At 40.6% G+C, this 26,559-nt stretch overlaps 1 protein-coding gene across 1 annotated transcript in view; it reads right to left on the bottom strand.

Annotated features, from left to right (window-relative positions):
• Nucleotides 1–26,559, bottom strand: part of adamts9 (ADAM metallopeptidase with thrombospondin type 1 motif, 9) — a 135,983-nt gene that overhangs the window by 92,778 nt on the left and 16,646 nt on the right. Inside the window, exons 4-8 of the mRNA XM_061932261.1 lie at nucleotides 14,017–14,318; nucleotides 8,871–8,954; nucleotides 8,675–8,799; nucleotides 8,555–8,595; nucleotides 2,907–3,012 (exon numbers count right to left, since the gene is read on the bottom strand). Of these exons, the coding sequence (XP_061788245.1) occupies nucleotides 2,907–3,012; nucleotides 8,555–8,595; nucleotides 8,675–8,799; nucleotides 8,871–8,954; nucleotides 14,017–14,318 (658 nt within the window). The remainder of the gene's footprint in view (nucleotides 1–2,906; nucleotides 3,013–8,554; nucleotides 8,596–8,674; nucleotides 8,800–8,870; nucleotides 8,955–14,016; nucleotides 14,319–26,559) is intronic.

Below are 26,559 nucleotides of genomic sequence, written 5' to 3' on the forward strand. Positions count from 1 at the left end.
GAGCTCCTCCCGAATGACAGAGCTTCTCACCCTATCTCTAAGGGAGAGCCGCGCCACTCGGCGGAGGAAACTCATTTCGGCCGCTTGTACCCGTGATCTTGTCCTTTCGGTCATGACCCAAAGCTCATGACCATAGGTGAGGATGGGAACGTAGATCGACCGGTAAATCGAGAGCTTTGCCTTCCGGCTCAGCTCCTTCTTCACCACAACGGATCGATACAGCGTCCGCATTACTGAAGACGCCGCACCGATCCGCCTGTCGATCTCACGATCCACTCTTCCCCCACTCGTGAACAAGACTCCGAGGTACTTGAACTCCTCCACTTGGGGCAAGATCTCCTCCCCAACCCGGAGATGGCACTCCACCCTTTTCCTTCTTTCATCCTCGCTCAAATTAATGGGGAAATCGTCGCTTTCTCGGTCCGAATCGCTCTCGCTGCTGGTGGCCATGATTGTAAACAATGTGCAGATGTGAGGAGCTCCACAACCTGTGACGTCACGCTACTCGTCTGCGACTTCCGGTACAGGCAAGGCTTTTTTATCAGCGACCAAATAATGCGAACTTTATCGTCGATGTTCTCTACTAAATCCAGTGTTTCCCACACATTCATTTATTTGTGGCGGCCCGCCACGAAAGAATTACGTCCGCCACAAATGGATTTTTCGGCTTTTGACTCGCTCGACCGCTCATAAAAGCAATGGGACTGTCTGTGAATGTTGCTTGTAGTTACACCTCCGGTGCAGTAGGTGGCGGTAGCCTACTATGCATTGTAACTCCGCCAATAGCACTTAATTCACCTGGTGGGCCAGAAGAAGAAGAAGAAGAAGAAGAAGAAGAAGAGGGACGGATGGACGGACGGGATCAAAATACTCGCCGGCTACTTTTCATAATGATGGCGCTTCCTACGTTTCTACCTCAAACGTCCAAAAGCTGCTGAAAGCCTTGATCCAGGATGCCATGGGGGAAAAAACTTAAATGGTGCCTTTTGGCGATAGTTAGCAGCTTGGTGGCTCATAGCCGGCTAGCTAACGCTTGCTAGCGTGGTAGCATTGCTTCATTTTTACAGGTGTTATAGGTAGATAGGTTATAGCTGCATCGCTCGCGGCTCGTCATATATTTAACGTTAATCCGGGATTTCACCGACGAGCTAACGTGTCCAGGTTATAGCCCTGTTGTCAATAAACACACATGGACTGAAGCTAAATTGTCCACTGTCCACTGCAGCATGTTAATGCAATGAAAAGAATAAAATCTGAGCCAACCAGCTGTTAAAATGTTGTCCAGGTTAATGTTTTGGCCATTAAAGGCCCTTCATTTCAATATTTCAACTGTGATTGGGCTTTAAACAGGTGGCTGACCTGTTCAGATGGGTATAACTGCTACTGGTCAAATAATGTGAAATAGCATTTAATTTTACATGTATGCAATGCCATTTAAATGTAATTATAGATAATAATAATAATAATAATAATAATTACTGTGTAGTGTTGTAAATAGTCAACGGGAAGAATTTTAGTAAGATATAAGCCATGAGCACTACACAGCCAGAAAAAAACCTAGGCAGGACAAGTAAAAATATTGTGGCAAGTAGATTTGAGAAGTCAGGCAAGTAGAAAAAAACCTTAACGTTGAACCCTGCATGTGTTGAGCTGCTGCCGCTTAAGGTTAGACGGCGCTGTACATAGAGAGCTTCTGCTTGTTAGTAATAAATTCTAATGTTGGATGTTCACTCCTTCACACAGATGAGTATAGAAAAATATTTTCAACGGCCGAAAAGGGCTCGACTTGGAGAGGAGGTAGGCCTACAGTCCGGACCACAGGTGCGACCTGTTCAGCAGCAGCAGGAGGAGGAGGAGGAGGTTGACACCTCTGCCTCTGTTTCACTTCATGTTGCTGGTAAATAATATGGTTGTAGTAGTAGGCTAAAGTTAAATTATTTAGTATTCACTAATTAAAGGGGCAGAGCTTTAAGAGACATTTTAGCTTTTATATTTTATAAGATATATTTTTTGTAAGAACCACAATTAATAAATATATTTCAGTGAATCACTAATTGTTCAAATCTGTATATAAATATGTACATAAAATATTGTAATTATATTCCAACTCCGCATTCTTCTTGGTCATCGCCGCTGCCGCCGCCACCCCCCACCCACTCCACCACAAATAGATGCCTGTCCTGTGGGAAACACTGAAATCCTTTCAGCAAAAATATGGCAATATCTCGAAATGATCATAGTATCACATTTCAGTAGGCCTTTAACTATAGTGTGTGACTGCTCCTGTTTTTTTAGGTTGTTTTCAGGTATTACTGAAGCCTGTTTTTGCTGCCCTCTCGGCCAGGTCACTCTTGCAAAAGAGATTTTAATCTCAATGAGTTCTTACCTGGTTAAATAAAAGAAAATGAAAATGAATGAAATCCGTCTTTCAGTGAAGCCAAGCGCTACATACGCGTTGTGAAAGCCCTTGCAGAGTGACGAAACAATAGTCCTGGTCCGTACTAGACAGCCCCACTCTGCCCTCCTCCCTTTGAGCTACTCAGCAGCCCACCTGACAGGTACCATACAACACTGCTAAGCTGTCGTCGTGCGGATAAAAATGGAACACAACAATCCCGCCGTTTGTTAGCAGGTCGGAAAGAGCATTTGCTAGAGATGATGAGGTCTGTAACAGTCTCCATAGCAAAGCTAACGGGGCACAGGCGCTGGGTGACTCAAGACTTTGGACAAAAACAGGGTTTGCACAGGCCGACCAGGGCGAAGGTCGTCAACTGTGCCTATAGTGGGAAAGGAATTAGGGAAATGTGATCGGTGACACACAAAAGTAAAGTGCTTGGAAGGCATGTGAACGTTCCTGGAGAGCCTTTCAAGTGCTACTAAACGCAGTCGCACAACAAAGTACTTACACGTGACCGAGTTCATGGGCGATGGTGAACGCCGTGCTGAGGCCGTTGTCCTCGCTGATGCTGCAACTCCTGTACGGATCACACACGGTGCCCAACTCCGCCAGTCCTGGAAAAAGTAAGAAGGACTACTTCAACATCCGCAGATGATGATGAAGCAATTCATACCAACCAGCCATCTTTTTTCTCTGCCTTTAGTGACTGGAGCTGCGTTTCCGTTGCAGTTTTTCGCAAAATAGAAAGCGATATTTCTAAAATTTCAATAAAGTATATGTGCGACTTGTAGGTGCTTCCATTAAAGCAGAGCTGGGGAAATATTTTTGACTCGGGGGGCCAGATTGAGAGAAAAAAATGTGTTGGGGGGGGCCAATGTGTATGTGTGTATTAGAGATGCGCGGATAGGCAATTATTTCATCCGCAACCGCATCAGAAAGTCGTCAACCATCCGCCATCCACCGGATGTAACATTTGATCAGAACCGCACCCGCCCGTTGTTATACATCTAATATAGACGATGCAAGGCATTAGTGAGGTTATAAAGCCTTTGCCTGTTAAAGAAAGGAGACTGATCCAATGCAGCACAGACATTCGCGTGCCACGCTGTCACGACCCAGACGCACACCAGTGCGCAATCATATGGGAGCCGCGCTGAGCGCACCTCGAAGCGCGTCTCGCTGCCGGCGACGGCCGGGTATGGGCCCGACGCTCCAGCGCCATCCATTTTCAGGGCTAGTTGATTCGGCAGGTGGGTTGTTACACACTCCTTAGCGGGTTCCGACTTCCATGGCCACCGTCCTGCTGTCTATATCAACCAGGGTGAGCCCCACCCCTTTCGTGAGCGCACTGCGCGCGGAGTGACCCCTGTTACGCGCCTCCGGCAACAGGGGTGGCGGGCAGGTAAGCTGCGCGCGCGGAGCGCGCGGAGTGACCCCTGTTACGAGCCCCCGGCCACGGGGGTGGCGGGCAGGTAAGCTGCTTACCTGCTGCGCGTGACGCCGGCCGCGGCGAAGGCGGACGAGGCGGGGTGTCGGTGCGGTGGGCGCGGTGGTGACCCTGGACGTGCGTCGGGCCCTTCTCGCGGATCGCCTCAGCTACGGCTCCCGGTGGGGCCCTCTCGGGGGAAGGGGCCTCGGTCCCGGACCCCGGCGAGGCGTCCCTTCTCCGCTCCGTAAAAGTGTCCATCTCTTTTTTTTTTTCTTCTTCTGTTGTGGCATATGCTGCAGGTGCCTGCTCGTTTTTCGTATGTGGGTAACAACATTTAACTATGTATATATATTTCCGAATTGGTTTAACTGCCACCCGCCTGAATCTATTTAAAATCTATTTTTTTTTTATTTCAACCGCCCGACCCGACCCGCGGATAAAATCTAACTTTTTTTTTATTTCATCCGCCCGATCCGCGGATAATCCGCGGACTCCGCGGTTGTGCCCGCAAACCGCGCATCTCTAGTGTGTATAAATTACATCCATCAATCCAACCATTTTCTACCGCTTGTCCCTTTCGGCTGTGTATAAATTATACGTACAAATTTAGCTGTAAAAATCTGCCGTACAGTACCGTATTTTTCGGAGTATAAGTCGCTCCGGCCGAAAATGCATAATAAAGAAGGAAAAAAACGTATATAAGTCGCACTGGAGTATAAGTCGCATTTTTTGGGGAAATGTATTTGATAAAAGCCAACACCAAGAATAGACATTTGAAAGGCAATTTAAAATAAATAAAGAATAGTGAACAACAGGCTGAATAAGTGTACGTTATATGAGGCATAAATAACCAACTGGTATGTTAACGTAACATATTATGGTAAGAGTCATTCAAATAACTATAACATATAGAACATGCTATACGTTTACCAAACAATCTGTCACTCCTAATCGCTAAATCCCATGAAATCTTATACGTCTAGTCTCTTACGTGAATGAGATAAATAATATTATTTGATATTTTACGCTAATGTGTTAATCATCTCACACATAAGTCGCTCCTGAGTATAAGTCGCACCCCCGGCCAAACTATGAAAAAAACTGCGACTTATAGTCCGAAAAATACGGTATGTGTGTTTGGGCCCCTTTTTTAATTTACAGTAATATACTGTAAAAAAAACGTAAATTTGACAGTGAAATTCTGGCGACTAACCTGCCAGTTTTTTTCTTAAAAAAATAGTGATACTCTTTTTGCCATTTACAGTAATATACTGCAAAAATCACTGTCAATTTTACAGTAAAATTCTGACGACTAACCTGCCAGTTTTTTTCCGTAAATAACAGTGGTACTGTTTTTTTAAATTTACAGTATACTGTAAAAAACTAAAATTTTACAGTAAAATTCTGGCGACTAACCTGCCAGTTTGTTTCCGTAAATAACAGTGGTACTGTTTTTTAATTTACAGTAATATACTGTAAAAAAACTTAAATTTGACAGTGAAATTCTGGTCGACTAACCTGCCAGTTTTTTTCCGTACGTAAACAGTGGTACTGTTTCTTTCATTTACAGTAATATACTGTAAGAAAAAAAGTAAATTTTTCAGTAAAAATCTGGCGACTAACCTGACAGTCTTTACCATAAAAAAACAGTGGTACTCCTTTTCCATTTACAGTAATGTACTGTAAAAATCACCGTCAATTTGACAGTAAAATTCTGGCGACTAACCTGCCAGTTTTTTTCCGTGAATAACAGTGATACTGTTTTTTAATTTACAGTAATATACTGTAAAAAAAACTTAAATTTGACAGTGAAATTCTGGCGACTAACCTGCCAGGTTTTTTTCCGCAAATAAAAGTGGTACTGTTTTTCAATTTACAGTAAAATACTGTAAAAAACGTAAATTTTACAGTGAAATTCTGGCGACTAACCTGCCAGTAAGTAAACAGTCATACTGTTTTTTCATTTACAGTAATATACTGTAAAAAAACACAATTTTCAGTAAAATTCTGACAAATTTTTTTCTTAAAAAAATAGTGATACTCTTTTTGCCATTTACAGTAATATACTGCAAAATCACTGTCAATTTTACAGTAAAATTCTGGCGAATAACCTGCCATTTTTTTTCTGTAAGAAAACAGTGGTACTGTTTTATCATTTACAGTAATATACTGTAAAAAAAAAAAAAGAAATTCAGTAAAATTCTGGCAACTAACCTGCCAGTTTTCACCCTAAAAAACAGTGATACTCTTTTTACACTGTAAAAATCACCATAAATTTTACAGTAAAATTTTGGCGACTAACCTGCCAGTTTTTTTTCCGTAAATAACAGTGGTACTGTTTTTCAATTTACATTAATATACTGTAAAAAACTTAAATTTTACAGTGAAATTATGGCGACTAACCTGCCAGTTGTTTTCCGTAAATAACAGTGGTATTGTTTTTTAATTTACAGTAATATACTGTAAAAAAAAAAAAGGTAAATTTGACAGTGAAATTCTGGCGACTAACCTGCCAGTTTTTTTTCCCATAAATAATAGTGGTACTGTTTTTTAATTCACAGTAATACACTGTAAAAAAAACTTAAATTTGACAGTGAAATTCTGGCGACTAACCTGCCAGTTTTTTTTCCGTAAATAATAGTGGTACTGTTTTTTAATTTACAGTAATATACTGCAAAAATCACTGTCAATTTTACAGTAAAATTCTGGCGACTAACCTGCCAGTTTTTTTTCCGTAAATAACAGTGGTACTGTTTTTTTAAATTTACAGTATACTGTAAAAAACTAAAATTTTACAGTAAAATGCTGGCGACTAACCTGCCAGTTTTTTTCCGCAAATAACAGTGGTACTGTTTTTTTTAATTTACAGTATACTGTAAAAAACAAAAATTTTACAGTAAAATGCTGGCGACTAAACTGCCAGTTTTTTTCCGCAAATAACAGTGGTACTGTTTTTTTTAATTTACAGTATACTGTAAAAAACTAAAATTTTACAGTAAAATGCTGGCGACTAACCTGCCAGTTTTTTTCCGCAAATAACAGTGGTACTGTTTTTTTTTATTTACAGCATACTGTAAAAAGCTAAAATTTTACAGTAAAATGCTGGCGACTAACCTGCCAGTTTTTTTCCGTAAATAACAGTGGTACTGTTTTTTAATTCACAGTAATATACTGTGAAAAAACTTAAATTTGACAGTGAAATTCTGGTCAACTAACCTGCCAGTTTTTTTCCGTACGTAAACAGTGGTACTGTTTCTTTCATTTACAGTAATATACTGTAAGAAAAAAAGTACATTTTTCAGTAAAAATCTGGCGACTAACCTGACAGTCTTTACCATAAAAAAAAACAGTGGTACTCCTTTTCCATTTACAGTAATGTACAGTAAAAATCACCGTCAATTTGACAGTAAAATTTTGGCGACGAACCTGCCAGTTTTATACCATTAATTAACAGTAGTAATGTTTTTTCATTTACAATAATATGTTATAAGAAAACACTGTACAGTTCACAGTAAACACTTTGGAGACTGAGTCGCCAGTTTTTTTATTGTAAAATCTACAGTTTTTGTTTTTTTTACAGAATACCGTATTTTCCGCACCATAAGGCGCCCTGGGTTATAAGCCGCGCCTTCAATGAACGGCATATTTCAAAACTTTGTCCACCTATAAGCCGCCCCGTGTTGTAAGCCGCATCTAACTGCGCTAAAGGAATGTCAAAAAAACAGTCAGATAGGTCAGTCAAACTTTAATAATATATTAAAAACCAGCGTGATGTGGGCGCGCATGGAGTCGTATATCAACATGGACGGAGCTGCGTGAAAAAAGCCACCCGGCCTCTTCGCGTAAACTTACCTTAACCACTCGCTCATCTTTTCTTCATCCATCCCTTCGAGTTAGCTTTTATGATGACGCCGGCTGGAAAGGTCTCTTTTGGCAAGGTCTTCCTTTTGAATATCACCATGGGTGGAAGTTTCTGGCCATTAGCATGGCAAGCTAGAACCACAGTGAAGGATGACTTCTCATTCCCTGTGTGGTGCGAATATTCACCGTACGTGCTCCCGTTGTATCCACAGTGCGGTTCACAGGAATATCAAAAGTCAGTGGAACCCTGTCGCTTAGTAGGAGCCATTTTGTGGTCTTTACAGATGTAAACACACAAAGGAAATGAAACGTACGGTAATATCCGCGCGCTTCTTCTTCTTCTACGCGGGCGGGTGGTTGCTTACAGTAGAAGAAGAAGCGCTTCCTGTTCTATGGGGGCGGGTGCTTACCTTGGCGGTTGCTTGCGTAGAAGAAGAAGCACTTCCTCTTCTACGGGGAAAAAAGATGGCGGCTGTTTACCGTAGTTGCGAGACCGAAACTTTATGAAAATGAATCTTAATATTTATCCATATATAAAGCGCACCGGGTTATAAGCCGCACTGTCAGCTTTTGAGAAAATTTGTGGTTTTTAGGTGCGCCTTATAGTGCGGAAAATACGGTACATTAAAAATAAATAATCAAATGTTTATGTTTTTCGGTCCTCTGACGGCAGACATAACTGCGATGTGGCCTTCAGTGAATCCGAGTTTGACACCCCTGAGATAAAGCTAGTTTGTGGACTGAGCATGGAAAATAGGAATAAACATTTGAAATGTTGGACGGCTGTGGGAGAACCAGAATGCCCTACCGTAGTGCGGAAGTACCTAAAGTAGTAAAAGTGTGTTTCAAAAACAAAAGTAACTTACCCAAGGTGTCACATTTATCTCTGGCTCTGCAAATATCTTGTCTGTGGCGATGCAAAAGAAGAAGACAAAACAATCCTCATTCATGCTGGATTTAAAACTGCAGGGAATATTTCAAGGCACCTGGTGATGAGGATGGCCGTGTCGTGGTGCGAGTGGTGGTTATCATCCGGGACATTCTGACTCTGCTGCCAGATGCAGAAGTTCTTCAAAGTGGTCTGTGCGTTAAACGAAACCTGAGGACCGTCCTGAGAAAAAAAACCGGTTAGAACGGACGACCGCCATGCGGAGAAATGTGAGCGTGGAGGCGAGCTCTTACTAGCTCATTGTTGATGATGACTAACTTCACGATGACAATGTTGATCAGATTGCCGATGCTGGGGTCCTTGTAGATGGACGACACCTGAATGGACGGAAATATGTTCTTATTTAATATACGGGGGCCACGGACATCTATCCCGGAGCTTAAACCGTGATGATGGCTTAAGCCCCTATTGAGAAAGCAAGCCTAGTAAATAGGTCATCCCAACCCCCCCTTAAAGACCGACTACCCCCCTGACGCCAGCCGGAGCGCTGCTATTTGAAGTGGCCGAAAATATGCGGTCTATGTGACATACCTGAGCATATTTTTTACGTTTATCAAAGCTGCCTGACAGGCCGCTGTTTGACAATGGTGTTTACCCCCCTGCCCTCGTCTGCCCTTTCCCCTTCTGCGGCCCTCAGAGGTTGGCCGACTGACTTTAGGCACAAGAAAACACACTCAGTACCGTCCAACGCAGATCGCGGTACCTTGGTTTTCATACTATGAAGATTCGGGGGGTTTAGGTAGACCGGGGGTAAGCAACCCGCGGCTCTAGAGCTGCATGCAGGTCTTTAGCGCCTAGTGGGTTTTTCAAAGATGTGTGAAAATGGAAAAAGATGAAAAAAAAAAATTGTTTTTGTTTCAAAATGGTTTCTTTAGAAGGACTAGTGATGGGTCCGGCAACACCGATGCATCGGCGCATGCGTCGAGCTCATAGAGCAAAACCCTGTGCCGGTGCGCGTACCGCTTTTAGAAAGTCACGTGACCGATCATGAGCTGTTTTGGTCACGTGACCGATACGCGAACTGTGTCGCATTGACGCCTCCTCTGTGCCCTGTGAGCGTGTCTTTTCTACAGCCGGAGAAATAATAACTAAGAAAAATCGTCTAAAATGTAATACGTCGGAAAAACTTTTTTTTTTTTTTTTTTTTTTTTTAATAAAAATGTGTAAAAAAATAAAATAAAAAAAATTCCCAGTCCACAATCATCCACAACACGTTCTCTTAGATTTCCATGTTATGATACATGTTCACATTATTTATTGACTGTATCTAAAAAAGATAAAAATATATTTTTATTTAAATGAAGATATGAAATAATCCTAAATGAAATACAATGACTTGGTTTATATTATTGTATATACTAGGGCAGGGGTCACCAACGCGGTGCCCGCGGTCACCAGGTAGCCCGTAAGGACCAGATCAGTCGCCCGCTGGCCTGTTCTAAAAATAGCTCAAAGAGCAGCACTAACCAGTGAGCTGCCTCTATTTTTTAAATTTTATTTATTTACCAGCAAGCTGGTCTCAAATAGAATTTGAAAATCCAAGAAAATATTTTAAAGACTTGGTCTTCACTTCACAATTTTAGAGAAAAAATACAACCTTAAAAATGATTTTAGGATTTTTAAACAAATGTACATTTTTACCTTTTAAATTTCTTCCTCTTCTTTCCTGACAATTTAAATCAATGTTCAAGTAATTTTTTTTTTTTTTTTATTGTAAAGAATAATAAATATTTTAGCTTCTGGTTTTTTGACGAAGAATATTTGTGAAATATTTCTTCAAACTTACTATGATTAAAATTCAAAAACATTATTATGGCAAATCTAGAAAATCTGTAGAATCAAATTTAAATCTTATTTCAAAGTATTTTGAATTTCTTTTAAAATGTTTGTTCTGGAAAATCTAGAAGAAATACTGATTTGTCTTTGTTAGAAATATAGCTTGGTCCAATTTGTTAAATATTCTAACAAAGTGCAGATTGGATTTTAACCAATTTAAAACATGTCATCAAAATTCTAAAATGTATCTTAATCAGGAAAAATTACTAATGATGTTCCATAAATTATTTTTTAAATTTTTTCAAAAAGATTCAAATTAGCTAGTTTTTCTCTTCTTTTTGTCGGTTGAATTTTGAAATTTAAAGAGTCGAAATATAAGATAAACTATGTTTCAAAATTTTATTTTAATTTTTTTCGTGTTTTCTCCTCTTTTAAACCGTTCAATTAAGTGGTTTTTGTCATCATTTATTCTCTACAAAAAACTTTCCGTAAAAGGAAAAAAAAATGTACGACGGAATGACAGACAGAAATAACCATTTTTTTATATATATAAATGTATTTATTTAGCTATTCTTGTTCAAATCACACTTACGTGTAACTTACAAATGACAATATATTTATTTATTTAAGTGTGTATCAAACTGGTAGCCCTTCGCATTAATCAGTACCCAAGAAGTAGTTTTTGGTTTCAAAAAGGTTGATGACCCCTGTATTAGAGCATAAAATCAGTGTCAGTTGAGTCGGTCCATAGGTTGCCTGTAGGGATTTTTAATGTCCAGATGTCAGTATTTAGTGACACAGTATCGACACAGTATCAATACAGTTTTGCAATGTGTCGAAACGCTTCATGACGCCTCATCAACCCATCACTAAGAAGGACAAACATGACAAAAACCTTCCTAATTGTTAGAAATCCCACTGTTTATGTTAAACATGCTTCACCGATGAAAGTAATTGACGAGCGCCGTTTTGTCCTACTAATTTCAGCGATCCTTGAACTCATCGTAGTTTGTTTACATGTACAACTTTCTCCGACGCTGCCACAGAAAGACGTGTTTTATGCCACTCCATACCTGCCAACTTTTGAAATCAGAAACACCTACCGTATTTTCCGCACTATTAGCCGCACCTAAAAACCACAAATTTACTCAAAAGCTGACAGTGCGGCTTTTAACCCGGTGCGCTTTATATATGGATTAATATTAAGATTCATTTTCATAAAGTTTCGGTCTCGCAACTACGGTAAACAGCCGCCATCTTTTTTCCCCGTAGAAGAGGAAGTGCTTCTTCTTCTATGCAAGCAACCGCCAAGGTAAGCACCCGCCCCCATAGAACAGGAAGCGCTTCTTCTTCTACTGTAAGCAACCACCCGCCCGCGTAGAAGAAGAAAAAGCGCGCGGATATTACCGTACGTTTCATTTCCTTTGTGTGTTTACATCTGTAAAGACCACAAAATGGCTCCTACTAAGCGACAGGGATCCGGTTCATGAAAAGACGCAATCTCTCCATCCGCACACGGATTACTATTTCACAGCAACTGCCTAAAGATTTTCAAGAAAAGCTGGCTACTTTCCGTGCATATTGTAAAAACAAGATAGCTGAAAAAAAGATCCGGCCAGAGAACATTATCAACATGGACGAGGTTCCACTGACTTTTGATATTCCTGTGAACCGCACTGTGGATACAACGGGAGCACGTACGGTGAATATTCGCACCACAGGGAATGAGAAGTCATCCTTCACTGTGGTTCTAGCTTGCCATGCTAATGGCCAGAAACTTCCACCCATGGTGATATTCAAAAGGAAGACCTTGCCAAAAGAGACCTTTCCAGCCGGCGTCATCATAAAAGCTAACTCGAAGGGATGGATGAAGAAAAGATGAGCGAGTGGTTAAGGTAAGTTTAAGTTTACGCGAAGAGGCCGGATGGCTTTTTTCACGCTGCTCCGTCCATGTTGATATACGATTCCATGCGCGCCCACATCACGCTGGTTTTTAATAAATTATTAAAGTTTGACTGACCTATTTGACTGTTTTTTTGACATTCCTTTAGCGCAGTTAGATGCGGCTTACAACACGGGGCGGCTTATAGGTGGACAAAGTTTTGAAATATGCCGTTCATTGAAGGCGCGGCTTATAACCCAGGGCGCCTTATGGTGCGGAAAATACGGTAGTAGCCAGGGTCCAGGGGCCGCAGGCCCCGGTAGGTCCAGGACAAAGTCCTGGTGGGGGGTTCAGGCTTCGCCCCCCGACGCAAAATGATTATTAGCATTCAGACAGGTTAAAATGTTGCTAAAACCATCACTTTTCTATCAGTCACAGTGACTTTTCAAAACAAAAATATTACAGCAAAAATCATATGGGTTGATTGACATGTTTATTCTGTAAGCTAACTTCAATAGTTTGCAATTATTTTGACAGTTAATGCCAGTTATCCTGTCAACCTTTCACAAGACTTAAATTTGTTAATTGAAAGTATAAACAGTATAAACACTTTTTACAGTAAACAAATGATAAAACAGTACTAAACAATTCCATTAAAAAAAAATTGGTGTCATTATTAACTTTCTGTCCAAGCTTGTATAATCTACTGCCTTGTTCAATTGTAAAAAATATTCTGTGCCTAAAATTCACATTTCTATCACAATTATCATACTGTAAACATGGTAAGCTAACTTCATTAAAATTAATAGTCCTGTCAATAGCATGGAATTACAATTCAAATGTAGTTTTTTTTGTAAGCCTTTCAAAAGAATTCAAAATATGAAAAATTAATGAAAATTAATTTAAGCCATCAGACACTTGAAAAGTGGCACATCACATCTCTAATGTAATCATTTGAACTTTTCAACAGAAATAGCACTGCAAAAATATTAAGGACATACTTCTGTATTTTGGTAGTTATGCTGTCAACATTTAACAAGATTTCTTCAACTTGGACTTGAAAGCATAAATAGTATAAACACTTTTAACAGTATAACAGTACTAAACAATTCCAATAGATAACATTGGTGTCAATACCTTTTTGTGGCAAAAATCCAAATTTATTCTATCAGATTGATCATACTGCAAAAATGATATGGTAACTTTATGATAAGGGCGACGAAAAACGTTGAAAGTTTTCCACTTGTATCGCTAGCAACGGCATTAGACTTGTGTTTTTTTTTGTCCCAACGTGGTCTTTTACATCGCTAATTCCTCCGTGTCCGATCGAAAAATCTTGTCTGCACAAGGTGCAATTCGCGTAGTTTTCACCCTTTTTGGAACGGATAATTATTCCCGGATAGGCTTTTGAATATTCTTCACGGAATGACTGCAGTTTTCTTTTCGGTTTAAGACTCGTTTGCGATTTTTCTCCGGCTGATTCCATGACCGTTCGCTCGTTTGGAAACAATGGCAACTGGTGCCTCGTGCTTGGCAGCGGTGCTATAAATAGCCTCGCGCATTTTAAAAAAATATTTTTTTTTAATTAATGAAAAACCGTATTTTTTATCACTGCAACCGTAACCCGGAATAGGTTGATGAAAACCGTACTAATTACGGGAAAACCGGAGTAGTTGGCAGGTATGTAACAAGCACCTCCCAAAACCACGGACTTGACTTACGATGGACATCAAGGTGAGTACGTAGTGCTGCAGGTTGCCGCCGTGATGCTCCGCCATCTTGCTGTCGGCCACCAGCATGACCTCGACGAAGCGCGGGTAGGAGAGGAAGCGCTTGGACCGCTTGTGAGGTGTGGAGTCGGCGCCACTGCTGTCGTTGGCCCCGAAACCGCCGCTTTGCGAGCCGAGCGAGACTTCGCCGGCCAAACGGGCACTTAGCGACGCCACGTCAGTTAGCATGTTAGCGCTGGGAACGGCCGCCGGCTTCCTCCTCACCTTGTGCCTTCTACGTCTGTGTTTGTGCTCTGGGAAGAAGACGGGGAGAACAAACGTGTGTTAATACGTAGTGATGGGTTGATGAGGCATCATGAAGCGTTTCGACACATTGCAAAACTGTATTGATACTGTGTCGATACTGTGTCACTAAATACTGACATCTGCTGGACATTAAAAATCCCTACAGGCAACCTATGGACCGACTCAACTGACACTGATTTTATGCCCTACACTCTTAGAAATAAAAGTGCTAAGTAGAACCATATAAGGTTCTTCGGCTCGTCCTCATAGGAGAACCCTTTTTGGCTCCAGGTAGAACCTTTTTATAAAGGTTCCACCTGGAACCCTTTTGGAGGGTTCTACCTAGAACTGTGTGTGTAAGGTTCCACCCAGAACCCCCCATGAGAGGTTCTACAAAGAACCCACGCAGGGAGTTCCACTAAGAACCCTTTCATGTTTCAAGGGTTTCATCTAGAACCCACACAGGGAGTTCCACTAAGAACCCTTTCGTATTTCAAGGGTTTCATCTAGAACCCACACAGGGAGTTCCGCTAAGAACCCTTTTGTATTTCAAGACTTTCATCTAGAACCCACGCAGGGAGTTCCACTAAGAACCCTTTCGTATTTCAAGGGTTTCATCTAGAACCCACACAGGGAGTTCCACTAAGAACCCTTTCGTTTGTCAAGGGTTTCATCTAGAACCCATGCAGGGAGTTCCACTAAGAACCCTTTCAGGTTTCAAGGGTTTCATCTAGAACCCACACAGGGAGTTCCACTAAGAACCCTTTCGTTTGTCAAGGGTTTCATCTAGAACCCATGCAGGGAGTTCCACTAAGAACCCTTTCAGGTTTCAAGGGTTTCATCTAGAACCCACACAGGGAGTTCCACAAAGAACTCTTTCATGTTTCAAGGGTTTCATCTAGACCTGACACAGGGGGTTCTAAAAACATCCCTTTTCAAAGGTTTTCACCGATAACCGTCTTGTCTTCTGAGGGTTCTATAAAGAACCATATTGTATTCTACAGATCAGTTTAGTTCATATTATATTGTGGTCATTTATCATGTTGACATTGAACAAACATTCAAAACATTTTAATGAGAAAAACATATATTTAAAGATAGGCACCATTATTGGCAAATGTTATCAGGAAGTATGTCCCTGGTGACACAGGATCTTACCCATGCTTTCAACAATCCCTGAAGAACTCTTTCTTCCAAAAACGGTTCTCTGGATCAAAATAGTTCTTACTGGAACCCTTAGTGTTAGTGAGAACCCTTTTAAAACCAATTATTCAGAAAAGGGGTTTTAAAGGGTTCTCTGGATCAAAATGGTTCTTACTGGAACTATTAGCGTTACCAAGAACCCTTGAAAAACCCTTTCTTCGGGAAAGGGTTTTTCAGAAGCAAATGGTTCCAGTTAGAACCTCAGCCCTTGTAGAAGAACCCTTTTAGAACCCTTATTTCTAAGAGTGTAGTACAGGGGTCACCAACCTTTTTGAAACCAAAAACTACTTCTTGGGTACTGATTAATGCGAAGGGCTACCAGTTTGATACACACTTAAATAAATATATTGTCATTTGTAAGTTACACGTAAGTGTGATTTAAACAAGAATAGCTAAATAAATACATTTATATATATAAAAAAATGGGTATTTCTGTCTGTCATTCCGTCGTACATTTTTTTTCCCTTTTACGGAAGGTTTTTTGTAGAGAATAAATGATGAAATAACCACTTAATTGAACGGTTTAAAAGAGGAGAAAACAAGAAAAAATTTAAAATAAAATTTTGAAACATAGTTTTTCTTCAATTTCGACTCTTTATAATTCAGAATTCAACCGACAAAAAGAAGAGAAAAACTAGCTTATTTGAATCTTTTTGAAAAAATTAAAAAAAAGAATTTATGGAACATCATTAGTAATTTTTCCTGATTAAGATACATTTTAGAATTTTGATGACATGTTTTGAATAGGTTAAAATCCAATCTGCACTTTGTTAGAATATTTAACAAATTGGACCAAGCTATATTTCTAACAAAGACAAATCAGTATTTCTTCTAGATTTTCCAGAACAAAAATTTTAAAAGAAATTCAAAATACTTTGAAATAAGATTTAAATTTGATTCTACAGATTTTCTAGATTTGCCAGAATAATTTTTTTGAATTTTAATCATAGTAAGTTTGAAGAAATATTTCACAAATATTCTTCGTCGAAAAAACAGAAGCTAAAATATTTATTATTCTTTACAATAAAAATAAAAAAAATCTACTTGAACATTGATTTAAATTGTCAGGAAAGAAGAGGAAGAAATGTAAAAGGTAAAAAGGTATATTTGTTTAAAAATCCTAAAATCATTTTTAAGGTTGTATTTTTTCTCTAAAATGGTATTTCTAAAAGTAATAAGAAGCAAAGTAAAAAATAAATGAATTTATTTAAACAAATGAAGACCCATCCATCCATCCATTTTCTACCGCTTATTCCAAGTCTTTAAAATATTTTCTTGGATTTTCAAATTCTATTTGAGTTTTGTCTCTTTTAGAATTAAAAATGTCGAGCAAAGCGAGACCAGCTTGCTAGTAAATAAATACAATTTAAAAAATAGAGGCAGCTCACTGGTAAGTGCTGCTCTTTGAGCTATTTTTAGAACCGGCGAGCGGCCGACTGATCTGGTCCTTACGGGCTACCTGGTGACCGCGGGCACCGCGTTGGTGACCCCTGCCCTAGTATATACAATAATATAAACCAAGTCATTGTATTTCATTTAGGATTATTTCATATCTTCATTTAAATAAAAATATATTTTTATCTTTTTTAGATACAGTCAATAAATAATGTGAACATGTATCATAACATGGAAATCTAAGAGAACGTGTTGTGGATGATTGTGGACTGGGAATTTTTTTTAATTTTATTTTTTTACACATTTTTATAAAAATAAAAATAAAAAGTTTTTCCGACGTATTACATTTTAGACGATTTCTCTTCTTAGTTATTATTTCTCCGGTTGGAGAAAAGAGCCGCTCACAGGGCACAGAGGAGGCGTCAGTGCGACACAGTTCGCGTATCGGTCACGTGACCAAAACAGCTCATGATCGGTCACGTGACTTTCTAAAAGCGGTACGCGCACCGACACAGGGTTTTGCTCTATGAGCTCGACGCATGCGCCGATGCATCGGTGTTGCCGGACCCATCACTATTAATACGTCAAAGTAAGTAAGTAAGTTGTTTGTGTGTCTTTCCCCTTTTCTCAAACTGCTTCAGGAGGTCAGGCTCGGTAAACTCATAGACATCTTATAAGTAGACGCAGCATGGAGCGCTACTGGCGCTGACGAGATGCGGAGCCGCCATCTTGGAGTGGTGATCCAGTCCACTCAGTGCAATTCATTTGGCAGGAGCAATGAACTGTCAGCGCATTTAATTCATCTTACCTCACTGAATACCACTGATTTTCACCCGGTTTTTGTCATACGTGTATTATAATAGTGCATTTTAATAATTGGGGCCATCTTAGAAGTATGCTAACTTGTCCTATGTCCTTAACGTAAATGACCGCCATAACCACAACACCAGGGCGAGCTCCACTAACCACGTTAAACCCAGATTCCAAACTAACAAAGGTCTTAACCAGAGGTGGGTAGTAACGCGCTACATTTACTCCGTTAAATCTACTTGAGTAACTTTAACTAAAAAATCTCCTGACGATTGAGGGTACCCCCCCTCATGAAACAGGCCTGTAGAGATGAAATAGTCTTGTGATTTTTTTCCCACACATACATATATATATATATATATATATGTCTTAATAAGGTTATCCAAAAAATAGTGCTCGATACCGTAGTAGAGCGCAATATATGTATGTGTGGGGAAAAAAAATCACAAGACTATTTCATCTCTACAGGCCTGTTTCATGAGGGGGGTACCCTCAATCGTCAGGAGATTTTAATGGGAGCATTCGCATACCATGGTTTATATAGGGCACAGAGTGGGTGGGTACAGGCTGGCCTAGGGGCGTGGTGATTGGTTCATGTGTTACCTAGGAGGTGTTTCCATCTATGGCGGCATGTTGTTACAATTTCGCTGCGCTTGTTGAGGGATGACAGGTCTGGACGGTAGATAATAAACAGTTTCTCTTTCAAGCATAGGTTGCATCTTTTATTACCACTATTGTAAGGTGTGCTGGATGCAAGAATTTGCCATGTTATTGAATATTCAACATTATTGTCTTTGAGGTCCCAAATGTGTTTGCTGAGTTCTGTGGTATTTCGCAGGTTTTTGTTCCTGAAAGAAGCCTTGTGGTTGTTCCATCTGGTTTTGAATTCACCCTCGGTTAATCCTACATATGTGTCGGATGTCGCCAAGGAGCAGCGAGAATACCAAGAAGCGCATATGCCAAATTTTCAAAGAGAACGGCCTACGGATCACGATTGAAGCCAACAAGCAAACCGTCAACTTTCTTGACGTCACTTTCAACCTGAGAAATAACAGCTACCAACCATTCACGAAACCCAACACAACACTCCAATACGTGCACCATGACAGCAACCACCCACCCACCACCACGAAAAGAATACCTACCGGAATCAATAAAAGGCTATCGATGCTGTCATCTAGCAAAGCTGAATTTGACCAAGCAACCCCCCCGTACCAAAAAGCCCTTGATGAAAGCGGATACAATTTCACCCTCACCTATGAACCCACGCCAGGAAACCAGCCAAAAAAGAACAGAAAACGAAACGGCATCATCTGGTACAACCCCCCATACAGCAAAAACGTCTCAACGAACATTGGACACAAATTCCTCAACCTGATTGACAAACACTTTCCCAAAGACAACAACCTAAGAAAAGTATTCAACAAGAACAACATCAAATTGAGCTACAGCTGCATGAACAATATACGACAAATCATCTCAAACCACAACAAAACAATTGCAAATGAGCCGTCGACCCCCAGTCAGAACGACTCCAAAACCAACAAAGCATGTAACTGTCGAAAGAAACCTGATTGCCCCCTCAACGGGGGATGCTTACAAACATCAGTTGTCTACCAATCTAAGGTAACACGCAAGGACATTAACACATCCGACACATATGTAGGATTAACCGAGGGTGAATTCAAAACCAGATGGAACAACCACAAGGCTTCTTTCAGGAACAAAAACCTGCGAAATACCACAGAACTCAGCAAACACATTTGGGACCTCAAAGACAATAATGTTGAATATTCAATAACATGGCAAATTCTTGCATCCAGCACACCTTACAATAGTGGTAATAAAAGATGCAACCTATGCTTGAAAGAGAAACTGTTTATTATCTACCGTCCAGACCTGTCATCCCTCAACAAGCGCAGCGAAATTGTAACAACATGCCGCCATAGACGGAAACACCTCCTAGGTAACACATGAACCAATCACCACGCCCCTGTACCCACCCACTCTGTGCCCTATATAAACCATGGTATGCGAATGCTCCCATTAAAATCTCCTGACGATTGAGGGTACCCCCCTCATGAAACAGGCCTGTAGAGATGAAATAGTCTTGTGATTTTTTTTCCCCACACATACATATATATATATATATATATACATATATATATATATATATATATATATATGTATATATATATATATATACATATATATATATATATATATATATATATATACAGCCTGGCCCCCAGCCAAATTCTTTTAACCCAATGCGGCCCCCGAGTCAAAAAGTTTGGGGACTCCTGGTCCAAACCTAAAAATCATCGATTGGAAAGTAATTGAAAGGTAGATAATTGATTAGGCTTTTGTGTGTTTTTGGCTTCATGTCAATATTTGCCTGTCCATATGTGACTGATGCGGGGCTTCACGGTGGCAGAGGGGTTAGTGCATCTGCCTCACAATACGAAGGTCCTGAGTAGTCTTGGGTTCAATCCCGGGCTCGGGATCTTTCTGTGTGGAGTTTGCATGTTCTCCCCGTGACTGCGTGGGTTCCCTCCGGGTACTCCGGCTTCCTCCCACCTCCAAAGACATGCACCTGGGGATAAGTTGATTGGCAACACTAAATTGGCCCTAGTGTGTGGATGTGGGTGTGAATGTTGTCTGTCTATCTGTGTTGGCCCTGCGATGAGGTGGCGACTTGTCCAGGGTGTACCCCGCCTTCCGCCCGATTGTAGCTGAGTTAGGCTCCAGCGCCCCCCGCCACCCCAAAGGGAATAAGCGGTAGAAAATGGATGGATGGATATGTGACTGATGCATGTTTTCTTTTTTTTTCCTAGTTTATTTGTATTTGTTTAATATATACTTATCGTGGGGGAAGTACATTTGCCATGCGTTTGATTGTATTTCTTGACTGTATATGGCAAAAATTCAGTAAACAAATGTTTAAAATAAAAATCATGGATTTTGATACTTGGCGCTATCTTTGATTTTTGTCTCTTATATTAGCATGCTAACGTTTTTTGCTAGCTGTTCAGGTAATTTTGTATGTATACACCTAAAAATAGTGCATTTCAATACTTAGAAGTATGCTAACTTGGCCTATGTCATCATGCGAAGGTTTTAGGCTAGTTTTTTAACAAATTTTGTTTTTTCATCACGCATCTCTGAAGTATGCTAACGTCGCTAATACTAGCGCGCTATCATCTACCACGCCAATATGTAATCCGATGTCACCATCAGCAAAGACGCTGACGTAAACGGACTCCATCTTACTGCCTCAATGTCTCCGTTTCGATTATTCGGCACTTTTAAGCTGACGCAGCCTTTGCCCTCATGCGATTCCCGCTCCATGCTAGTGGGTCAACCCGGCTTCCTTATCACAAAGTCAGCGGAAGCCAAAGAGTCAACAGGAAGTTCAGCCAGTAAACTGAGATGGGACGATACCAGGGAGGACTTCCAAATGGCTTTTCCTGTGTGGGACCGTGCAGCACAAAGTTTTGCAGGAATATATATGCACACCATCCAGCAACAATGTCAACGTGCGCAAATTAAAGAGAACTCGCAAAATATATATATATATTTTTTTAAATCGTGGCAGGTAAGACGTGTGTCGTGATTATCCCGCAATCACTATAAGAACTCACTATCATATAATCATATTCCGATACCAGTGATTGTGGAGACTTTGGGAGTGACGCAACTGCTGACATCTGTGGGAACGCATTTCAAGTTCTGATAAGTGACTGCACACACACACACACACACACACACACACACACATACACACTTGTATTTCTTACCTTCTTGAGACCTCTGAAAAATGCCTACCTCTTTAGGACCACCCTTTCTAGATATATAAAGATTTATATTTTTACAACATTGATAATACATACAAACTATGCAAATATAAAAAAAAGGTGTTGCGGGGGGTGTATATTGTAGTGTTAGTGCTGCAAGGGATTCTGGGTATTTGTTCTGTTGTGTTACGGTGCGGATGTTCTCCCGAAATGTGTTTGTCATTCTTGTTTGGTGTGGGTTCACAGTGTGTGGCGCATATTTGTAACAGTGTTAAAGTTGTTTATACGGTCACCCTCAGTGTGACCTGTATGGCTCTTGATCAAGTATGAATTGCATTCACTTATGTGTGTGTGTAAAAGCCGCATATATTATGTGACTGGTCCGGCACGCTGTTTGTATGGAGGAAAAGCGGACGTGACGACAGGTTGTAGAGGATGCTAAAGGCTCGCCCCCAATAATGTTGTCCGGGTGGAAATCGGTTGCCCCGGGAGATTTTCGGGAGTCTCCCGGGAAAATCGGGAGTTTGAAACCGATACCGATAATTTCCGACGTTACATTTTAAAGCATTTATCGGCCGACAATATCGGCAGGCCGATATTATCGGACAGCTGTAGTTTTTTTTACCTCAAGTTATAGGCTCTAGTCTAGCACCCCCCCGCAACCCCGAACGGGACAAGCTGTAGAAAATGGATGGATGGATATTACAGTATGTCTCCATATACATATTTTATTTTATTTTATTTTATTTAAAAAAAAATGTTGGCCTAAGGGGGCGCATTTCAATTACTTGTTATTTCATATGTTGACCAGAGGGGGAGCACTTTTAAAACCGACACACAGTCCATTTGAAAAATCCCTTCTTTTTGGAACCACCCTCATTTTGATAGATTTCACCACCAGGGGTGCAAATGAGACATTCTCTATTAGATGCAATGATTTTTCTGTATTGGGACCATGATTTATGTCATCACTTGTTCACACCTCCTCATATGGAAGGTACTTTTCCTTGTTGATGTCTCAAGAAGGGTAGAAATACAAGACGACACAAACATACATTCTTGTATTTGTTACCTTCTTGAAAATGCCTACCTCTTTAGAACCACCCTTTCTAGATATATATAAAGATTGGTATTTACAACATTAATAATATATACATACTATGCAAATATAAAAAAAAGGTAAGCTTTTAGTTATTTTTTTTATTTTTGTATTTTTTGTTTGTAATTGGTTTTTGATATTTATTATGTCCTTCAAATTATTACAGTATGTCTCTATATACATTTTTTTTATTTTATTTTTTTTATTAATTTTGGCCAAAGGGGGCGCATTTCAATTTCTTACACACACTTGTTATTATATATGTTGACCAGAGGGGGAGCATTTCAGATTTTTTAAACACACTTGTTATTTCATATGTTGACCAGAGGGGGAGCACTTTTAAAACCGAGGATTTGAAAAATCCCTCCTTTTTGGGACCACCCTCATTTTGATAGATTTCACCACCAGGGGTGCAAATGAGACATTCTCTTTTAGATGTAATGGTTTTTCCGTATTGGGACCATGATTTATGTTCTAACTTGTTCACACCTCCTCATATGGAAGCTACTTTTCCTTGTTGCTGTTCAAGAAGGGTAGAAATACAAGAACACACACACATTCTTGTATTTGTTACCTTCCTGAGACCTACGAAAAATGCCTACCTCTTTAGGACCACCCTTTCTAGATATATAAAGATTTATATTTTTACAACATTGATAATACATACAAACTATGCAAATATAAAAAATGTCATCTTTAAAAACATTCTCTATCAGATGCAATGGTTTTCCGTATTGGGACCATGATTTATGTCCTAACTTGTTCACCGGTCCTCATATGGAAGCTACTTTTCCTTGTTGATGTCTCAAGAAGGGTAGAAAAACAAGAAGACACACAGATTCCTGTATTTGTTACCTTCTTGAGACCTCCGAAAAAGGCCTACCTCTTTAGGACCAACCTTTCTAGATATATAGATTTGTATTTACAACATTAATAATATATACAAATTAAGCAAATATAAAAAAAGGTAAGCTTTTAGTTATTTTTTGTTGTTGTTGAATTTTTTTGTTTGTAATTGGTTTTTAATCATCATTATTTACTTCAAGTTATTACAATATGTCTCTATATACATATTTATTTTATTTGTTTTAATTAATTTTGGCCAAATGGGTCGCATTTCAATTTCGTACACACACTTATTACATATGTTGGCCAAAGGGGGAGCACTTCAAATTTTTTCACACACTTGTTATTTCATATGTTGACCAGAGGGGGAGCACTTTTAAAAGCGACGCACAGTCAATTTGAAAAATCCCTCCTTTTTGGGACCACCCTCATTTTGATAGATTTCACCACCAGGGGTGCAAATGAGACATTCTCTATTAGATGCAATGGTTTTTCTGTATTGGGACCAGGATTTATGTCATCACTTGTTCACACCTCCTCATATGGAAGCTACTTTTCCTTGTTGATGTCTCAAGAAGGGTAGAAATACAAGAACACGCACACACACATTCTTGTACTTCTGACCTTGAGAGCTCCGAAAAAAGGCCTACCTCTTTAGAACCAACCTTTCTAGATATATAAAAAATTGTATTTACAACATTAATGATATATGCAAAATATGCAAATATAAAAAGGTAAGCTTTTAATTATTTTTTTATATTTATTTTTAATTGTTTTTTATTCTTCATTATTTACTTCAAGTTATTACAGTATGTCTCTATATACCGTATTTTTCGGACTATAAGTCGCAATGTTTTTCATAGTTTGGCCGGGGGTGCGACTTATACTCAGGAGCGACTTATGTGTGAAATGATTAACACATTAGCGTAAAATGTCAAATAATATTATTTATCTCATTCACGTAAGAGACTAGACGTATAAGATTTCATGGGATTTAGCGATTAGGAGTGACAGATTGTTTGGTAAACGTATAGCATGTTCTATATGTTATAGTTATTTGAATGACTCTTACCATAATATGTTACGTTAACATACCAGTTGGTTATTTATGCCTCATATAACGTACACTTATTCAGCCTGTTGTTCACTACACTTTATTTATTTTAAATTGCCTTTCAAATGTCTATTCTTGGTGTTGGCTTTTATCAAATACATTTCCCCCAAAAATGCGACGTATACTCCAGTGCGACTTATATATGTTTTTTTCCTTCTTTATTATGCATTTTCGGCAGGTGCGACTTATACTCCGGAGCGACTTATACTCCGAAAAATACGGTACATATTTATTTAATTTTGTAAATTAATTTTGGCCAAAGGGGGCACATTTCAATTTCTTACACACACTTGTTATTTCATATGTTAACCAGAGGGGGAGCACTTTCAAAACCGACACACAGTCCATGAATTGATTAACGTGGACCCCTGTACTGTGCAATCTACTAATAAAAGTTTCAATCAATCAATCAAAGTCAATTTGAAAAATCCCTCCTTTTTGGGACCACCCTAATTTTGATAGATTTCACCACCAGGGGTGCAAATGAGACATCCTCGGTGGCAAGGCCCCGGGGGTGGATGAGATCCGCCCGGAGTTCCTTATGGCTCTGGATGTTGTGGGGCTGTCTTGGTTGACAAGACTCTGCAACATCGCGTGGACATCGGGGGCGGTACCTCTGGATTGGCAGACCGGGGTGGTGGTTCCTCTCTTTAAGAAGGGGAACCGGAGGGTGTGTTCCAACTATCGTGGGATCACACTCCTCAGCCTTCCCGGTAAGGTCTATTCAGGTGTACTGGAGAGGAGGCTACGCCGGATAGTCGAACCTCGGATTCAGGAGGAACAGTGTGGTTTTCGTCCTGGTCGTGGAACTGTGGACCAGCTCTATACTCTCGGCAGGGTCCTTGAGGGTGCATGGAAAATTTGCTCAACCAGTCTACATGTGCTTTGTGGACTTGGAGAAGGCATTCGACCGTGTACCCCGGGAAGTCCTGTGGGGAGTGCTCAGAGAGTATGGGGTAACGGACTGTCTTATTGTGGCGGTTCGCTCCCTGTATGATCAGTGCCAGAGCTTGGTCCGCATTGCCGGCAGTAAGTCGGACACGTTTCCAGTGAGTGTTGGACTCCGCCAGGGCTGCCCTTTGTCACCGATTCTGTTCATAACCTTTATGGACAGAATTTCTAGGCGCAGTCAGGGCGTTGAGGGGATCTGGTTTGGTTTAGGTCTCTGCTTTTTGCAGATGATGTGGTCCTGATGGCTTCATCTGGCCAAGATCTTCAGCTCTCACTGGATCGGTTCGCAGCCGAGTGTGTAGCGACTGGGATGGAAATCAGCACCTCCAAATCCGAGTCCATGGTTCTCGCCCGGTAAAGGGTGGAGTGCCATCTCCGGGTTGGGGAGGAGATCTTGCCCCAAGTAGAGGAGTTCAAGTACCTCGGAGTCTTGTTCACGAGTGAGGGAAGAGTGGATCGTGAGATCGACAGGCGGATCGGTGCGGCGTCTTCAGTAATGCGGACACTGTATCGATCCGTTGTGGTGAAGAAGGAGCTGAGCCAGAAGGCAAAGCTCTCGATTTACTGGTCGATCTACGTTCCCATCCTCACCTATGGTCATGAGCTTTGCGTCATGACCGAAAGGACAAGATCACGGGTACAAGCGGCCGAAATGAGTTTCCTCCGCCGGGTAGCGGGGCTCTCCCTTAGAGATAGGGTGAGAAGCTCTGTCATCCGGGGGGAGCTCAAAGTAAAGCCGCTGCTCCTCCACATCGAGAGGAGCCAGGTGAGGTGGTTCGGGCATCTGGTCAGGATGCCACCCGAACGCCTCCCTAGGGAGGTGTTTCGGGCACGTCCGACCGGTAGGAGGCCACGGGGAAGACCCAGGACACGTTGGGAAGACTATGTCTCCCGGCTGGCCTGGGAACGCCTCGGGATCCCCCGGGAGGAGCTGGACGAAGTGGCTGGGGAGAGGGAAGTCTGGGCTTCCCTGCTTAAGCTGCTGACCCCGCGACCCGACCTCGGATAAGCGGAAGAAGATGGATGGATGGATG

Source organism: Nerophis lumbriciformis, linkage group LG38, assembly GCF_033978685.3.
Source record: "Nerophis lumbriciformis linkage group LG38, RoL_Nlum_v2.1, whole genome shotgun sequence".
NCBI classification, from domain to species: Eukaryota; Metazoa; Chordata; class Actinopteri; order Syngnathiformes; family Syngnathidae; genus Nerophis; species Nerophis lumbriciformis.